Source organism: Oryx dammah, unplaced genomic scaffold (genome assembly GCF_014754425.2).
Source record: "Oryx dammah isolate SB20612 unplaced genomic scaffold, SCBI_Odam_1.1 HiC_scaffold_24, whole genome shotgun sequence".
In the NCBI taxonomy this organism is placed as follows: Eukaryota; Metazoa; Chordata; class Mammalia; order Artiodactyla; family Bovidae; genus Oryx; species Oryx dammah.
The window spans coordinates 69,187,122-69,202,873 of record NW_024070208.1 but is presented as its reverse complement, the minus strand read 5'-3'; the positions used below and the strand labels follow the sequence as shown (position 1 = coordinate 69,202,873).

The 15,752-nt window shown below is 39.0% G+C and overlaps 1 protein-coding gene across 1 annotated transcript in view; it reads left to right on the top strand.

Moving 5' to 3' along the window:
• The window catches only part of ABCC4 (ATP binding cassette subfamily C member 4), a 188,147-nt gene extending 173,185 nt beyond the window's left edge, over positions 1-14,962 (top strand). Inside the window, exons 28-31 of the mRNA XM_040267343.1 lie at positions 1,056-1,228; positions 1,633-1,738; positions 6,400-6,534; positions 13,154-14,962. Coding sequence (XP_040123277.1) covers positions 1,056-1,228; positions 1,633-1,738; positions 6,400-6,534; positions 13,154-13,261 — 522 coding nt within the window. The 3' untranslated portion in view covers positions 13,262-14,962. The remainder of the gene's footprint in view (positions 1-1,055; positions 1,229-1,632; positions 1,739-6,399; positions 6,535-13,153) is intronic.
• Positions 14,963-15,752: the final 790 nt, after the last annotated feature.

Below are 15,752 nucleotides of genomic sequence, written 5' to 3'. Positions count from 1 at the left end.
AACTCTTTTCTAGCTTTCTAAACCATACAGAGGTTCTTAATTCCTCATGTGACCTAGCCTCAGTTTTTTGCTTTTAAAAAGTAAGCACTTAATAGTTATTGAATAGTTGCTTGATCTCTTAATTTCAGAAAAGTGTGGCTTATTTCCTTAAAAAAATCGTATTTTTGTCATTGTTGTACAAATCCCAGTGGCCAGTTGCTCACATTGTCATTTAGTGTCACTCTTCCAAGCTCTGAAATCTGCAATTTATACAGATGGGATTCAACTCTGAGCATTTTGATTCTGAGGTGTCACAATTTACTGCCAGTAATTCTAGTTTCTGAAAGCAGATTATCTTTGGCAGTCAAAGTTTTTTTCTTTTTAATTTTGTAATACTGATTAATCTTATAACAATAGATTAAACACTATCCACTCCCATAGGCTGGGGAAATAAAATGTTATGTTGTGTCTTGTGTTTCACCAGATTTTCATTCACTATGAAACTTTCATGACATTGAAGTTAAACAGCCTTGAGTGGCCTAGTAGTATAGTGTTAAACTTGGGAAAGAAGCCCCCTGAATAGGCTTAAGGGTTAGAGCTGTACAGTTAGTCATTGTTTGAATTTTTTTTTTTTAACTTTCAGACCTTCCAAAATGAATTCTTCATAGGATTATGTCTTTAGAGAACCAAACTTCCTGCAGGAATTAAAAACTTCTTTTTTCTCTGTAGAGTACTGAGTCCACTGCAGAATGTAGTTTGGGAAACTTGAGTCAGCCATAAAGATCCCGTTTAGATCACACTGAAAGAAATAGCTTCATTTTTTGAGAGACTTTCTGAAGTAGTCCCTAGGTGAGGTTCCCAGTAGGTGTCCTGTGGCAGGATGGATCACGAGACCTTTCTGTCCTTCACTGACTGCACTGTCTTCCTTGCTGATATGAAGGAGCTCTCCCCATCACCTGGCTGTACATGTAAGACATGTAAGAAGTCCTGATGACCTCAAAGCACTGATGTCTCAGAGGCTTGTCCCCTTTAGTAGCAGTTCCTTTAGGAAAATGTCCTTCTTTCTGTATCCACAGGTGCAACTGAAGGAGGCCATCGAAGATCTCCCTGGTAAAATGGATACTGAATTAGCAGAATCCGGATCAAACTTTAGTGTTGGACAGAGACAACTGGTGTGCCTTGCCAGGGCTATCCTCAGGAAAAATCGGATATTGATTATTGACGAAGCCACAGCCAATGTGGATCCAAGGTACAGAGCTTTGGCCCATGAAATTGAAATGTGAAATTGAAATGTGGTAAAAGGAAAAAAAAGTAATGTTGCTGAGAAATGTTCTAAGTGCTCTCTTTTGCCCACATTTGCCTCTTGATCACATTAATTTTAGAAAACAGAGAAAGAAACCAAAATGTGTTAATGTTGTTATGAGGCATCCTATGAGACCTTGATTTCTAAACCAGCTCCTGATAGTTTCAGGAAATTTCTAAGGAAGACTGTTTTACATTGTTTTATAAAAGTCTTTTAAAGAGACTTTTTTCTACTCAGTTTTTGACGAGCAAGATTATGTCTTAAAGTATTGATTTTTAAAAGTCTTATGAAAATGTTATGTGCTCTTTCTGTCTTTACTGAACTGATAACTTCAACTTTTTTGTTTCTAGAACCGATGAGTTAATACAAAAAAAAATCCGTGAGAAATTTGCCCATTGCACGGTGCTAACCATAGCACACAGATTGAATACTATTATTGATAGCGACAAGATAATGGTAAGATGCTCTCCTGTGTTATTTCAGTTATTTCCATTTATGTTCCATTTGTCAATGTATCTTTCCATGTAAAACATGATAGTAATGTCTAATTAGTTAGTTTTTCCTCTTATTCTTGACAGTAACTCAAGTATGGACCCACACTTTTAGAATGTGCTATTAAATAATATATCTAGTAACTTCATATTTTCATATTAAAAGTTTATTTGAATTGTTATTTTTCATTAAGATGAAAAACCAGAAAAATAATTCAAATGCTAGACAAGGCTTCAAATTTCATTGTTCAAGAACACAGTCATTTCCCCTATGTCACAGATTTTTTTTTTATGGACTTTTAGATTCCCTTAATCATAAAGTTAGCCTTTCATTTAGACTGCCTAGAAGTTGTCAGGTGAGGTTGCAGAATTTCTCAGCTTTTGGAATATTCACAAGATTTCTTGAGGGGAGTCTTTGAGAAAAGGCCTAGTGAGAAAAACGAAGCCTTTCCACAAATAGCATTTAATTTAGGAAATCTTATTGCATAGGAATTGGAGGCATGGAAAAATAAAAGATACACTGTGCTAATCATGTTAGTTAGCAACTATCTAGGTTAGATCTCCAGACAGTGCTCTCATAATTTTGCCCTCTCTAAAATTGGTGGTTTAGGCTAAGGTGGTAGCAGTGGAAATGGTGAGGTGGTTGGATTTGGGATCGAGAAGGACATGGAGCCAAGTGGACTGTGTGCTGGATTGAACATGGGATCAGAGGAAAGAGAGAGGAGTCGATGTTGGTGTCTAGGTGTGGAGACTGAGCATCTGGGTGAATGGGGATGTCGGAGAGGAAGGGAAATGCAAGGATTCTCTTTGAAGCCTCTCACCTTTGCAATGACTGGACTTGTTTTCCGTGGTTGACCTTGCCCTTCACTGTGGAGCTCCCCTCCCCACTCCTGTGTTGGGTGACCTTCAGTTTAGGGCTCCCTGTTTGGGTCATCAGTGATGTGACGGGAGGTCCCATGGGGAAATGTCAACTTGGCCACTTGCTTACATCTTGGTCTGAGCTGGTGGCAGTTGCTGACTCCTCTGGTAGGCTCAGCAGGATTAGACTTCACGGGACCTAAGAGATGAGCGTAGTGCAGCTTCAGAGGTGGGGTATTGTCCTCTGTGCTCCAGCCGCGCCAGATTTAAACCTTGTGTTTTGTTCTAGAACTTCTGATTACCAGTCAACTTTTCAATTTGGCAAAAAAGAAACATCATAAATAATGTTCTTTCTCAAAGCTTTCATTTTCGAGACAGTTTTTTTCTTGTGTGATTTAGAAATATAGGCATACTTTGTTTAACTGTGCTTTGCAGATGTTGTCGTTTTTAGAAATTGATGGTCTGTGGCCACCCTAAGTCGAGAAAGTCTATCGAGTCCATTTTCCAATTGCATGTGCTTATTGCTCCATGTCTCGGTGTCACCTTTTGGTAACTCTCAGCACTGTTTCACATTCACTACTTTGACTATCATATTTGTTATGGTGATCTGTGATCACTGATCTTTGATGTTATTAGTCTCTCTTGCTGAAGGCCCTGATGATGGTTAGCAGGTTTTGGGCAATGACATATTTTTAAATTAAGGCAGACTTAATCCTGTTGCAGGCTTGCTAGGCTACAGTGTAGTGTGAACATAACTTCTATACACCCTGGGAAACCAGACTATTTGAGTGCCTCACTTTATCGTGGTATTCACATCCTCATGGTGTTCTAGAAATGAATTCATTCATTCTAGAAATTCATTCTAGAGAATGAATTCAGAGAATTCATCCTAAAAATGAATTCTCTGAGGGATGCCCCCACCTGTGTCCTTTGCAGAAAGTATCCCTTTCCAGAAAGTATTCCTAAATGCTTTCTGGAAATTTTTCCAGGAAGTGTTCCTAAAGCTTTAACGTAGACATAAAGACAAGTCAATCTGCTACAAAGCCCAGTGCTCCCAAGAGCGGGCGGCCAGCCTCAGTTGGGGTGGGGTTGGGGAAGTGACAGATGCTGATGAAGGGCAGAGCCAACCATGTTGTCACCATAAAGTCATGTAATTACAAGTGCTTACGGTATAATAATCACATTTTGTTGCACTGGTGAATTCTTCTGCACAAAGACGGATGGATATGGTTTTGTTTAATATAAGTACATCAAGCAGAAGCCTTGTTGGGAAACAACTGTGACCTAATTAATAGCTTTGTTTATGTGTTGACTCTCCAAAGGGATTTACCCAGTTTTGGTTCATTAAGCACCATTAATGTGTTAGGCTAAGAATTCTATTTTACAAAGATGTTCTCTCAATTTTAAGTTTATTAAACATGATGGAGTCATAATGACAGCTAATGTAATCTTCCTTACTTTCTCTGTTGTCGAAAAACAGTGGAGCAAGACAGACAAATGAGAAATCCTCTTTCTTCTACAACTCAGCACTATCTCTACATTAAAGGCCCCTTCCTGTACTGTTTAGGATTAGCTGGTTGCTTGTGACCTGTTTTGTCTTCAGCCAGCAGCACAGCTTTTCCCTCCAGTCCTTACACACTCCAGTCTTCAGATCACCCCAGATTCTCCCTGGTAACATGAGCAAAGTTGGCATATGAAAATCTACTATTGGCCTAACAGTATTGTTGCCCATGTTAAATATTTTCAGTTCTGCAGTTAGAGAATTTTTTGGAAATCTATGATGAAGGACCAAAAACAAGAGCCGATAAACTCAGATCCCACCTCTTCTGTTTGTAGGCAATCTTTTGGTTTTTATATTCTTTGCTTTTCTTCATCAATTCAAGCTTTGTTTTACTAAGGTTTTCCTAGTAAGTGAAAACCAGGAGCTATTGTTGCATGTCCACTTGGATTTGTCACTGCTCACAAAAAAAAAAACAAAAAACTGCCCTTATGCACAATCATTACATTGCTAATACTTTTAAGGGTCAAATAGATCTTTCTGCCTATTATATTGTTAATCCTATTACTTTTTTTCTGCCTTTCCCTTTTTTTGATATTCAGCAGTGCTGAGAACTACTATCTCAGTGGCATCATGTGTTTTAGACAAAATGAAAGAAAATGGAAACATTTAGTATTTAAATTTGAATAAAGTAGAAAGTTAAAAAAATATTAATATTAGTGATTTCCATTGAAAAATATATAGTTTTTATAGCCAGAGAACTCATTTCTACCAACTCAGAGGTGGTGATTTTTAAAAGTTGTGGGTTTTGAAGAATGTGAAGCTCTTCATTGTATGAAGTAATTTGATATGTATACTTAGTCTCTGGCGTGAGAGAGACCTATGTTTTAAAATTGCATTTTTTTTCTTCAACATCAGGAAGAATGGTTATGCTCTATAACGCTATACTTAAGTAAAATTACACATTCAGTGCATATAAATTGGCATGTCAAATTATAGGACATTTTAATAATTATGTAGATGTAACAGATTCATTTATTTTTGAACTCTTTTGTGAGGCCTGCTCTTAGCAGGGATTCCAAGTAGTAAACAAAAGTTTAACAGGAAAATGGCCTTTATGAGACTTAATAAAATGTTTGCGATTAAATACCCTGGGACAGAGTTAACTGCAATACCTAGATGTGGAAAAACAACCTCTGTCCTGCTTAGCGTCTCAGCGTATTCTCCAAAGATGCATTTACTCTAAATATGACCTAAACGAAGAACTAAGTACCACTTAACATCAGAACTGGTTTCCTAGGTACGTCATTTGGGCCAATGGCTTCAGACTCTTCCTTCCCTCTGAAACCATTAAGCAAAGCCACTAATAAGCAGAAAGGCAGAGTTAACAGCCCCTTCCTCTACCTTTCAGTTTCTAATTAGTGGACATATTAATAAGCAGTAAAATGCCCGAAAGGCCGGCAGCTGAAGAAAGAACAAGAAGCCAGGAGAGATAATTTGCGACAACAAATTCAGATGCTCAGGAATTCAGATTGGGTTGTCCTTGTGTGCTGTGCATGCAGTGATCGCTGGAATTTGGAGCTGTTTCTTAATTGCTTCTTTAGTCTCATCCAAAGATAGAAAATTGGATTTCTAGAGATTTGTTTCTGTGCTGAGCAATTCAGCTAAAGCTGTTGAGGTAGCAGCTCTTTTTGCCAGCCTTTCACTCAGAGCAATAAGCTACAGCCAAAGTCAGCACCTGAAATAATCCATGAACCCAAAGAAATTCCAGAAGCATTTGCTTTTGTCCCCCAATGTTGCTCGGATTCTGTGAAACCAACGTGGAGTTAATTAATTTGCTGTCAGGTCACTGCCATCAGTTTATATGACATCAGCCTACTTTGTAGCTAGATTGAGTTTGATTTTCTTGAATCAAGAAATTTCCCAACTCTGTGTATCTGTATAAACAGCCTTCAAAGCTCAGAGTCTGAGAGCTAAAAGCACTTACTAATAGTAACAACCCCATGGGGCAGAATATAATATGCCGAGTGCAAGTAATCATAGTCTGAACTTTCATTTTCTTCCTTTAACATTATAATAATAAAAGGTCGGGTTAGGCCTTTGTCTGCCTAGTAAAACAGGGTAATCAAACCGTTTAAACACCATCCAGTGCTACCACCCAAATAGATTCTCTGTTCTCCCTGTCCTACCCCTTTCCGAAATATTGTCTGCATTATAATACGTTACTGCAAAACATTGTGTGCTAATGCTTTCTTTCTGCTGATCTACAGGTTTTGGATTCAGGGAGACTGAAAGAATATGATGAGCCGTATGTTTTGCTGCAAAATAGAGACAGCCTATTTTATAAGATGGTGCAACAACTGGGCAAGGCCGAGGCCGCTGCCCTCACTGAAACAGCAAAACAGGTGAGCCCACTGCGGGGAGTTGTAATTAAAGTTCGTCTCCAAAGTTCACTCCTCAAATGCTCTGGCACCAGGGGTCTGGTAACAAGCACTCTGTGCCCTTTTCAATTACAAGCCTCCAGAGACAAAGCTTCATGACTAGGTCTTAAGAATACTTTTGAGGTGGAAGACAGGGCTGCTGAGAATCTACAGCAGAGGTGGGGGAGGGGTCAGGATGTGCGCACACAAGTGAGATTTTGGATTGAACTGGCCACACGTTGGGGCTCTGGGTTCAGATACTCAGGGAACACAGAATAGTTTCATTTTGCAGACCCTTTACATTCATTCTGATTGGTGCTCAGCACATTTGTGATGCAAGTGCTGTTGAGGAATATCCTGGAAATTTGAGCTTTGGAGGAGGAAAAAAAATGGAATGTTGTTTATCAGTCTAGAAAGATTTAGCAGGGAAATGTGTGGATCACTTCTGTTTTCTAGTCTGTAAGGGAAACTCCTCCATGGTATGTCACTTTCTTCCTGATTCTTCAGTGTTTAGAATGAGGTCCATTTGCCCCCCCACTCCCACCTCCTACCCCTATGCTTCCTTTTCCTTCTAGAAGATGAAACTGTCATCAGGATAAGTCAGGATTCACAATGCCTTCACACTGTGGACTGAGTTCTCTGTCGTCGTTTTATCTCATTTATCCTCTTGGAAATGAAGACCAGTACCTGGGCAGGGTCACCAAACTGGCTAAAGAGTTTGGGGACAACAGAGACTGTGTTCTGAACTTTTCCTAATTACTTATATTGTATGCAAATATAGAGAAGCTGTACTCAGAGCGTTATATTTTGTTATCCCTGAAATTTCACGTCACGAAACACTTTCATCCACTAGAGTGTCTCCCAGTTAGAACTTCCTGCTAAGATCCCATCATCCTTCTGGGATTCCCTGTGTAATCTCGTCACAAAACAGCCAGAAATCTCACTCTCTTTCACTTTCTACAGAAAGACATAAATACATATCCTGATTCCCATCCCAGTTGAGTATTTTCTTGACATTTCTGTATATATATACCTGGTCCTTGTAAGAGAACAGGCTGTCAGATTGTCAACTTTTAATATGTAAAAGCATCAGAAATCAGTACACACTTTGGAGCTGTTACACCAAGGGGATTAGCCTGAGTCAACAAGCTTTTTACTCTAATAGAATTGATTCATTTGAAAACAAAACTCAACATCCGCGAAAGGGTTCTTCCAAGTCACGTTTTCTTGACTTTGTTGTTGATTATCTGAAAATGTTGGTACAGGCGAGCTAAATCACTGTCTGATGGATACTTTTAGATGATCGATGAAATAGTAAAGAAAGTACCTGTTAGCTACATCAAGTTGAGTGTTGCATTAGTTTGCTAGGATTGCCATAGGAGAAGCACAGAGTAGGCAACTTAACAGAAACTTATTTTTCAGAGCCCTGGGGGCTGGAAGTGTGAGGTCAAGGTGTCGGCAGGGGAGGCTTCCCCTGAGGTCTCTCTCCTTGGTTTGGGGACACCATCTTCTCTCTGTGTCTCACATGGTCTTCCCTCTGTGTGCCTGTGTCCTGATCTCCTCTTCTTATAAGGACTTCAGTCTGTTAGATTAGGACCCACCTGTATGACTTCATTATAACTGAATCACCCCTTTAAAGACCCTGTCTCCAAATAAAATGACATTCTGGGGGACTGGTGGATTTAGGACTTGTAAAATTGGAGAGGACCCAGTTCGTCACATAACAAAGGATTACTGCCTGTCATTCATTTTCTCCTGTGATGAAGCAGACCTGATGGAGGGTCTGTTTTTGTTTTTCTTTTTCCTTTTTCTCATTTTGTTTTTTGAAGTTTCTGTGTTCCCAGTATGTAACAGAAATTCCATTTTATCTATTCATGTTATTACCAGATAACAACCCAAAAGTTATGAAACGTCATATCCTAGATCTAGGAGCCTGGAGCAGTCTGAACACATGGAGTTGGCACTTAGCAGCCGTGTAGCCGTGTGTCACCCAAGGTCTGTGAGCCTCAGGCCCCCCTCACCTGTGTGTAGGGCAGGGATTACAGCCCCGCCAGCTTCTTCCCTTTTTACAGGGATCAGATGAGAGAGCAGATGCTTAAGCACTATGAAAATACAGAGTGTTTTGTAATATAAAAGTGGGATCCCTTTTTAAAAGGATGTATATTGAACCGTTACCTCCCAACAATAAGAACATGTGCCCACAGTTCTTCTGAGTAGCATCAGAAAATAATTAAATTTTATTTTTAATAATCAGTTTTTAAAGAAATGATATGTCTAATGCTACAAAATTCAAAAATCTTACATTTTAAAATCTTACCTTTTAAAATTTTATTTATAAAATCACTCCATAAATTCAAAAGGCACTTTATCATTCCTGTCATCACAGGGCTCCTCCCCCAGGGTGGAGCCCCAGTACCATTTTTGACTATCTTGTTGACTTGTTCTGTGTAGCAGTAAGAACTTGTGCATATGTGGCCTTCCTGTTTTTAAGGACAAGGATAGCTGTTCCTTTTTTCACGTAATATTACTATCTATGAGTGTAGTTATCTCATTCTTTTAATGGCTAAAAAGTATTTATGGTTTTTCTTTTTTTTTGTTTTTTTTTGTTTTTTTTTTTCTTTCTCTTTTCTAAACTTATTTTTAATTGCAGGATCATTGCTTTACAGTATTGGGTTGGTTTCTCCAGAATATCGACATGCATGAGCCATAGGTATACATAGGTCTCCTCCCTCTTGAGCCTCCGCCCCACCTCCCTCCCCACCCCACCCCTCTAGGTTGTTACAGATTCCCCGATTTTCCATTCACTACTTGATCTTCCCTTTCACTTTGTCATGTTTCATCTTTTGTTACTCTTGCATGTTTTCTTGTACTCAGAAATCTGTTGTTTGCAGGTTGATTATCCTACTACATTTCTTTTAATATATTATTTTTTTTCATAATATTTGTCTGTTCAGTGAGTAGTTCTTTCATCCATCATGTGCTTATGCTTTTCCCTTTTTTTTCTTTTGTTTTACAAACTATTACCTTTTTATTTATTATTATTATTACTACTCACTTTTTAAATTCTGTTATTTTAAGACCATTTATTTGCTGGATAGCTGTGGCTAGTGCATCATTTCAGACTGAAGGGAATTCCCTCAGCTTTTAACATAGAAGCACTCCCTATGACCCAGATTAAGATTGAGCATGTGTGTGCTAGAGAGAAACTGAGAATACATAGTTATTTAGCCTGAACTTTCCCCTAACCTATAGAGTTGGGCAGCTACAATGCTGATTGCAGTTCAGAATCTCTCTTGTCCTGGGACCTCACCTAGGACATGCTTTAGGCAAAGACAGCGATTCTCTATGATTCCTCATTGGCACCTTGGAATGCACCAGGCAGTTGGAGATCTGCTGTCGCATCAGTTCTCAGATCTGCTCCCTTTAGGTACCTTCTGTCTGGCTGGCTGCAGCCCATTGGATCCAGTTGCATAAGGCAGTTCATTCAGATATTTTGTCATTTGTGATTTCAAATCATTCCTGATTTCATCATATATTGGGCTTACTTGTTAATCTCCAGTGTCCTTGCTTCTGAGAGTGATTTCTGAGAAGATAAGAGAGGAAATCCAAAATTCTGTTAAATGAAGAAATCCTCTCTAATTCTCCAGATAACTTTGATAATACACCTGCCAGGAAGTGTACTAACATTAGACCTGACTTAAAGATGAGGAGTTAGAGGGTAGCTGAGGTTAAACTAGGGCCATGCGGTTCAGTGAGAATGAATGGACAGTCTTGACTCATAACTCTACATTTTTTAACCATCCGTTGCTGACCTTTAGCCATGCATGGGAGAGTTTATACCTTTGTTTACAAGTTGGAGTTGAAATACTGTTTCAACCTACATTGGACCTATAATGAACCAAACCAGAGTAGGACATGAAAAGTCTCAAGAAACCCAATACTCACTGGTCTTACGTTTTGCTTACCCTGAATTGAACTTTTTTGGCATTGTGTCTTTTTAATCTTCATTAAAACCATTTTGAGCTGGTAGTATTTTTCCTCAGATGAAGAAATTGAGGCAGAAGGGCCTAAGTAACTTATCAAAGTCACAGGTCAGAAAGTGTTAAGTCTTTTAATTACCTTTCTGCCTCCTGAAAGTGAAAGTCGTTCAGTTGTGTCTGACTCTGCGACCCCATGGACTATACAGTCCATGGAATTCTGCAGGTCAGAATACTGGAGTGGGTAGCCTTTCCCTTCTCCAGGGGATCTTCAAAACCCAGGAATCGAGCCCAGGTCTCCTGCATCGAAGGCAGATTCTTTACCATTTGAGCCACCAGGGAAGCCCAAGAATACTGGAGTGGGTGGTCTTTACCTTCTCCAGGGGATCTTCAAAACCCAGGAGTTGAACCAGGATCTCCTGCATTGCAGGAGGATCCTTTACCAGCTGATCTATGAGGGAAGCCCTGGATTACTGCCTCTTGGGTTACTATATTTATTGATTCAACTGTGTATTAACTGCAAGCCTGTCCCACTGTAACGATAAAATCAAAAGATTCACCAAGGGACTCCTAGATGTTTTGTTTTCATTGTTCAAACCAGATGATGCTGCTACTTTCCGTGGGCTAAGGGGCCATGTCTCTGAGCGCCATCATAATCACACCCAACATTTAGCTCACCCTGTTTTCATCCTGCAGTTTGTAGCCATCAATTAGTTCATATGAGGTAGGTCGTTGTCTCATTTCACAAATCAGGCAGCCGATGCAGAGAGAGCTTAAGTGATTTTTCCAGGGTCAGCAGTGCTCCCAGGAGAGAGAGAGAGAGGGTGAGACTGGGCTTTTCCATCCCAGGCTCAGCCCATCCATGAGGACTCTGCTGACAATCGTTCAATCATCTCAACTCCCTTCATAACCCATCCTGTGAAAAAGATGCTTTCTCTCACTCCTACTGTGAGTGTGGGCTCCACCAAGGTAACAGATGAGAGAAAGGTCAAATCAAGGAGGTTATACACACAGGCAGCTTCTTTTCATTTAGTTTCAAGTATTTTAGACCATGAAATGACCATTTTGGTTAAAACTTGCTAATAGTAAAATTTTTTAATAAAAAATAACATTGACAAGTGGTATGGAGAAAAGAACCAGTTGATGGGGTGGTGTATCAAGCATTAGAAATTGAAACTAATTTCCTTTGAGGGAGCACTGCTTTTAGTTTCACTAACAGTATTGTATATAAATATATAACAATTCAAGTATGGCAATTTTTTTTTTAATTGAGGAGGAAGATGAAATGCAGTTAGCCCCCCCGCCCCCAAGACCCTTACTTTTCGATGCTTACATTATAATGGAAATAGCTTCAGATTTTACCCAGTGGGGTCCAAGCATTCTTGGAGAATTTCTTATTTTTCTCCTCATGTGACATTTTAATATACAGCATTTCATGTGCAGTGTGGTTTTGAGATTAGCAAGCATGCAGGCAATAAGAGAAAAAGAAAGTACAGCTAATAAGAAAGTAGGTGTCTCAGAGCTTTTCTGTTTCAACTATGAAGCCTACTATCTCTCGTGATAACTTTGTTGACAGCATCCACAAATGGACTTAGAGTGAGGTTTTGTAAGAATCATGTGTCTAAGCAACCCAGCACGTGACAACGAGTCAGCCTGATAGATGGTGCATTTTCTGTTTTAAAGACTTAAACAAAACTTTTCACATTCTTCCTTGGAGGAAAAAAATTACTTTTGAAGCCCTTTTTCACCTAAACACATTTGGAGATAAGAGCTCACAAGTCTTGACATTATTTCATTTTGTTATGTGTATCCGTCAAGGAACCAAGATACGATACAGCTACTAAAAAGTGATGATTGTGGAACAGAGAAACTTGACAGCATTTCATTTCCTTTGTGTTCTGATTATACATTTATCAGAAAACCTGTATCTCTTCCAGTTAGCTAGAAATTGGTAGAATTCAAGAACTCAAAGGCCTGGCAAAGAACTGTCGTATTATTTGGTATCATCTTACATTTTAGAGAAGTTGCTTGGTTGAGTCATTGTTAAAGCTTTTGATTCTCTTTTCATTCTTGGGACCCACTATCCACAGATCACATTTCTATAGGCCCTATAACTGCTTTGCCGCACAAATTAAACGCCAGGATATTTCAGACATATACGCCAGCGTTTCAATGCTTGTCAATCAGAGTTTATAAAATATAGGGATTACAACCTGATATTAACATCCAAATCGATTGTGCTCATTTTATGTGTGAAAATGAGAAAGCCTCGTACAGACGCTAGATTTCCCAGCCTCTTTGTCACCCTGTTTTTAATTTATCTCCAGGCTTTGAGTCAGTAAGATGATTTTGCTTATCAATTTAATGTACTGATAAAGCATATCTGTGGATCAGAATGATCAGAACTGTAGTGGATCTACAGGTTGTTTGGCATTAAGCCCAGGCCCACTGAGGGTTTTAATGGGGGCTACTTCCTCCACAGAATAAATACATCCCTGGTTTTTAATATTGTGTCTCCACTAGTGATATGATTGCTTCATATGAAAAGTGGACAGGGAAATGCACTACCTTAGGGAGGAGGACTTGAAAACTTTTAAACATGTTTTTATACCTGTCCTTATTTTTAGGTGTACTTCAAGAGGAATTATCCAGATATTACTCACAATGACCATGTCGTTATGAATGCTTCCAGTGGACAGCCCTCAGCCTTAACGATTTTTGAGACAGCACTGTGATTCTACCATGACGTCAAGTCTGTTCCAGAGGCATTTTCCCAATAGTTTTTGCACTGTGTAAACTACATTTTACTTATTTTTATACCAGCAGCAGATATTTACACATAGAATATGTTAGTCTATTTGGGTTTTTTTCCTGCAACTTCACCCAGTGGTTTCAGGCTCTTGACAAAATTATTATTGTTATTTATATGTTAATAGTATTTTTGTCTTATCTAAATCAGAGGTACAGGCCACCGGTAAAAGCTGTCTACCAGGTTTCGTGCCTTAAAGAGACTCCAGAGCCAAAGCACATTTTCTAAGGTGTAAGACAAAGGTGTCATAGATGTTTTTTTACTGTCCCCAAATTACATATTCCTTTCCAGTTATATCAGGGATTCTGTTTACTTGAAGACTTTGTGAAAGTTGCCATTTTGCCTTACCACTTTCTTTAACATAAGTAGGATCCACTATTCCCCACCAAAGACCTCTAGTTAAGCTAGTACAAAATAGGGAAAACAAAAAATACACTTTAGTTGAAATTACAATAGGAGGCATTACGTAGGAGAGCCCCTCCTCCTCACCCCCCAAGATAAATGAAGGTCAGTATTTCATTATGTCTTCTAAAAGAGATGGGAGAGAAAGGAATGCTTTCAGAAAATTGCCATTCTATGGGGATTTGATAATGACAGAGACATTGATCAGCTTCTAGAGTCCATGGCTCTGACTTGATATACCTGTTGCAGTTTAGCTTCAGCTTGGTTATATTTCTAAAAGGCCATGCTGCTAACTCTAATTCCTGAGTATGTAGTGGTGATTTCATCTGGATTTCTCATGACGACTGACCGTCTGCTGACATAAGCCTTTTGGTTTAGCCATCATTGAAATCCTATCTAAATAGGATAGAAAGAGAGAACTAGAAAGTGAGAAAAATAGAAAGCCGTTGCCTACATTGACTGTGTTTATGCCCTTTGTTCTCAGGATGCATCAGGAAGGTTCACGTTCATGAGCCTGCCCAGGTTAGTTTACTTCTGACCACTAATTGCACTTTGTCTAGGTCTTTCAGATCAGTAGATCAACAAACCACAATACTTATAGGGCCCGCAGTACTTGATTTGAGCTGTAGGTCTTTAGCTTTTCTCCATGGTGGTGGCTATGGTGTATTGAGTTCAAGTTACTAAAGTTACTGCCCTGGTTTTAAGTGTACTTTCATGACCTCTAAATAACCACCCTCAAATTGCATATGTGTGTGTGTGTATGTATATGTATGTGTGTGTGTGTATGTGTATGTGTATATATATATATATATATATATATATATATATGCCTTCTGATAGCTGGTATTTGGACTCTTTACCAGAGAGAAACAGATATTTCATAGAATCAAGCCTTAAAAACCACATACTCAGCAAACTACCCAAATACATTGAGTGTAGTTTGTATTTAGAAAGAGTACGGTTAATGTTTAGTCCAATAATTATGTAGTAGTCATGGTTCTTATTTCAGGAGACTGAAATGACAACAAGGATAATATTGAGGTTTGTTAAAATAGTGGAAATATTTGAAATGTATATGTATGTGTTTATTTGGTCTTTAGAGGTTGGTTTGTTTGTTTTTTTAATCTTAAAGGCAGTTAAATGTTTCTATTTTATTTCTTTTTTAATGGCATTATAGACTTTTTCAATGAAACAAAATTTAGTTGAAATAAATGTTTTCATCTCCAAAGATCTGTGTTTTTGTTTTTAGAGGTCTGACTCATGTCCTTCCTATTGAAAGCTAGTGTGTTTCCTTGAGATCCATTCCCAGCTCTTCTAGGTTAAAGGTACACCAGATGCTCTATGCAGAGAGGTGGGTGTCACTGATTTAAACAGTTGCTACTGAAGTAAGCCCAGCTGTACCCTTTCCATTAAGGGAAAGTCATAGCTTACGTCCCAGGATTGAATCAAGTATTAAATTGTTGGAGTTTGGGGGTTTTGATTTTTGCCCCAAACTAACAAGAAACCTCTGCTGCTGCTACATTTAAAGCGCCTACATGATATATGTTCTCAAAGTGTGGTCATTAGGCCAGCAGCAGCAGCATCACCTGGGAACTTGTTAGAAATGCTGGTTCTTGTGTCCCTTATGTACTGAGTCAGAAACTCTAGTGGTGGGGACCAGTGGTCCCCAGTTGCCTTAACAAGGCCTAAGGGTGACTGTGATGCAGTCCAACATCTGAGAACCAGTAACACGAAATAAAGAACTCCTAAAACTCATTAAGAAAAACACAGAAAGCCCAATTAGAGAAATGGACAAGAGACTCAAATAGGCCCTTCACAGAAGAGAATATCCAAATGGCCAAGAACTGCGAAAGGGCTCAGTCTCATTAGTTACCCAGGAAATGGAAATGAAAACGTCAACGAGAGCCGCTAAACACCCAGTAGAGAGCTACGGTTAAAAAGGTTGAGAATAAGAATTGAGTGCCGATGAAGCAGTGGGAACTCTTGTGCAGTGCTGCATGTGCAAAAAAGTATAT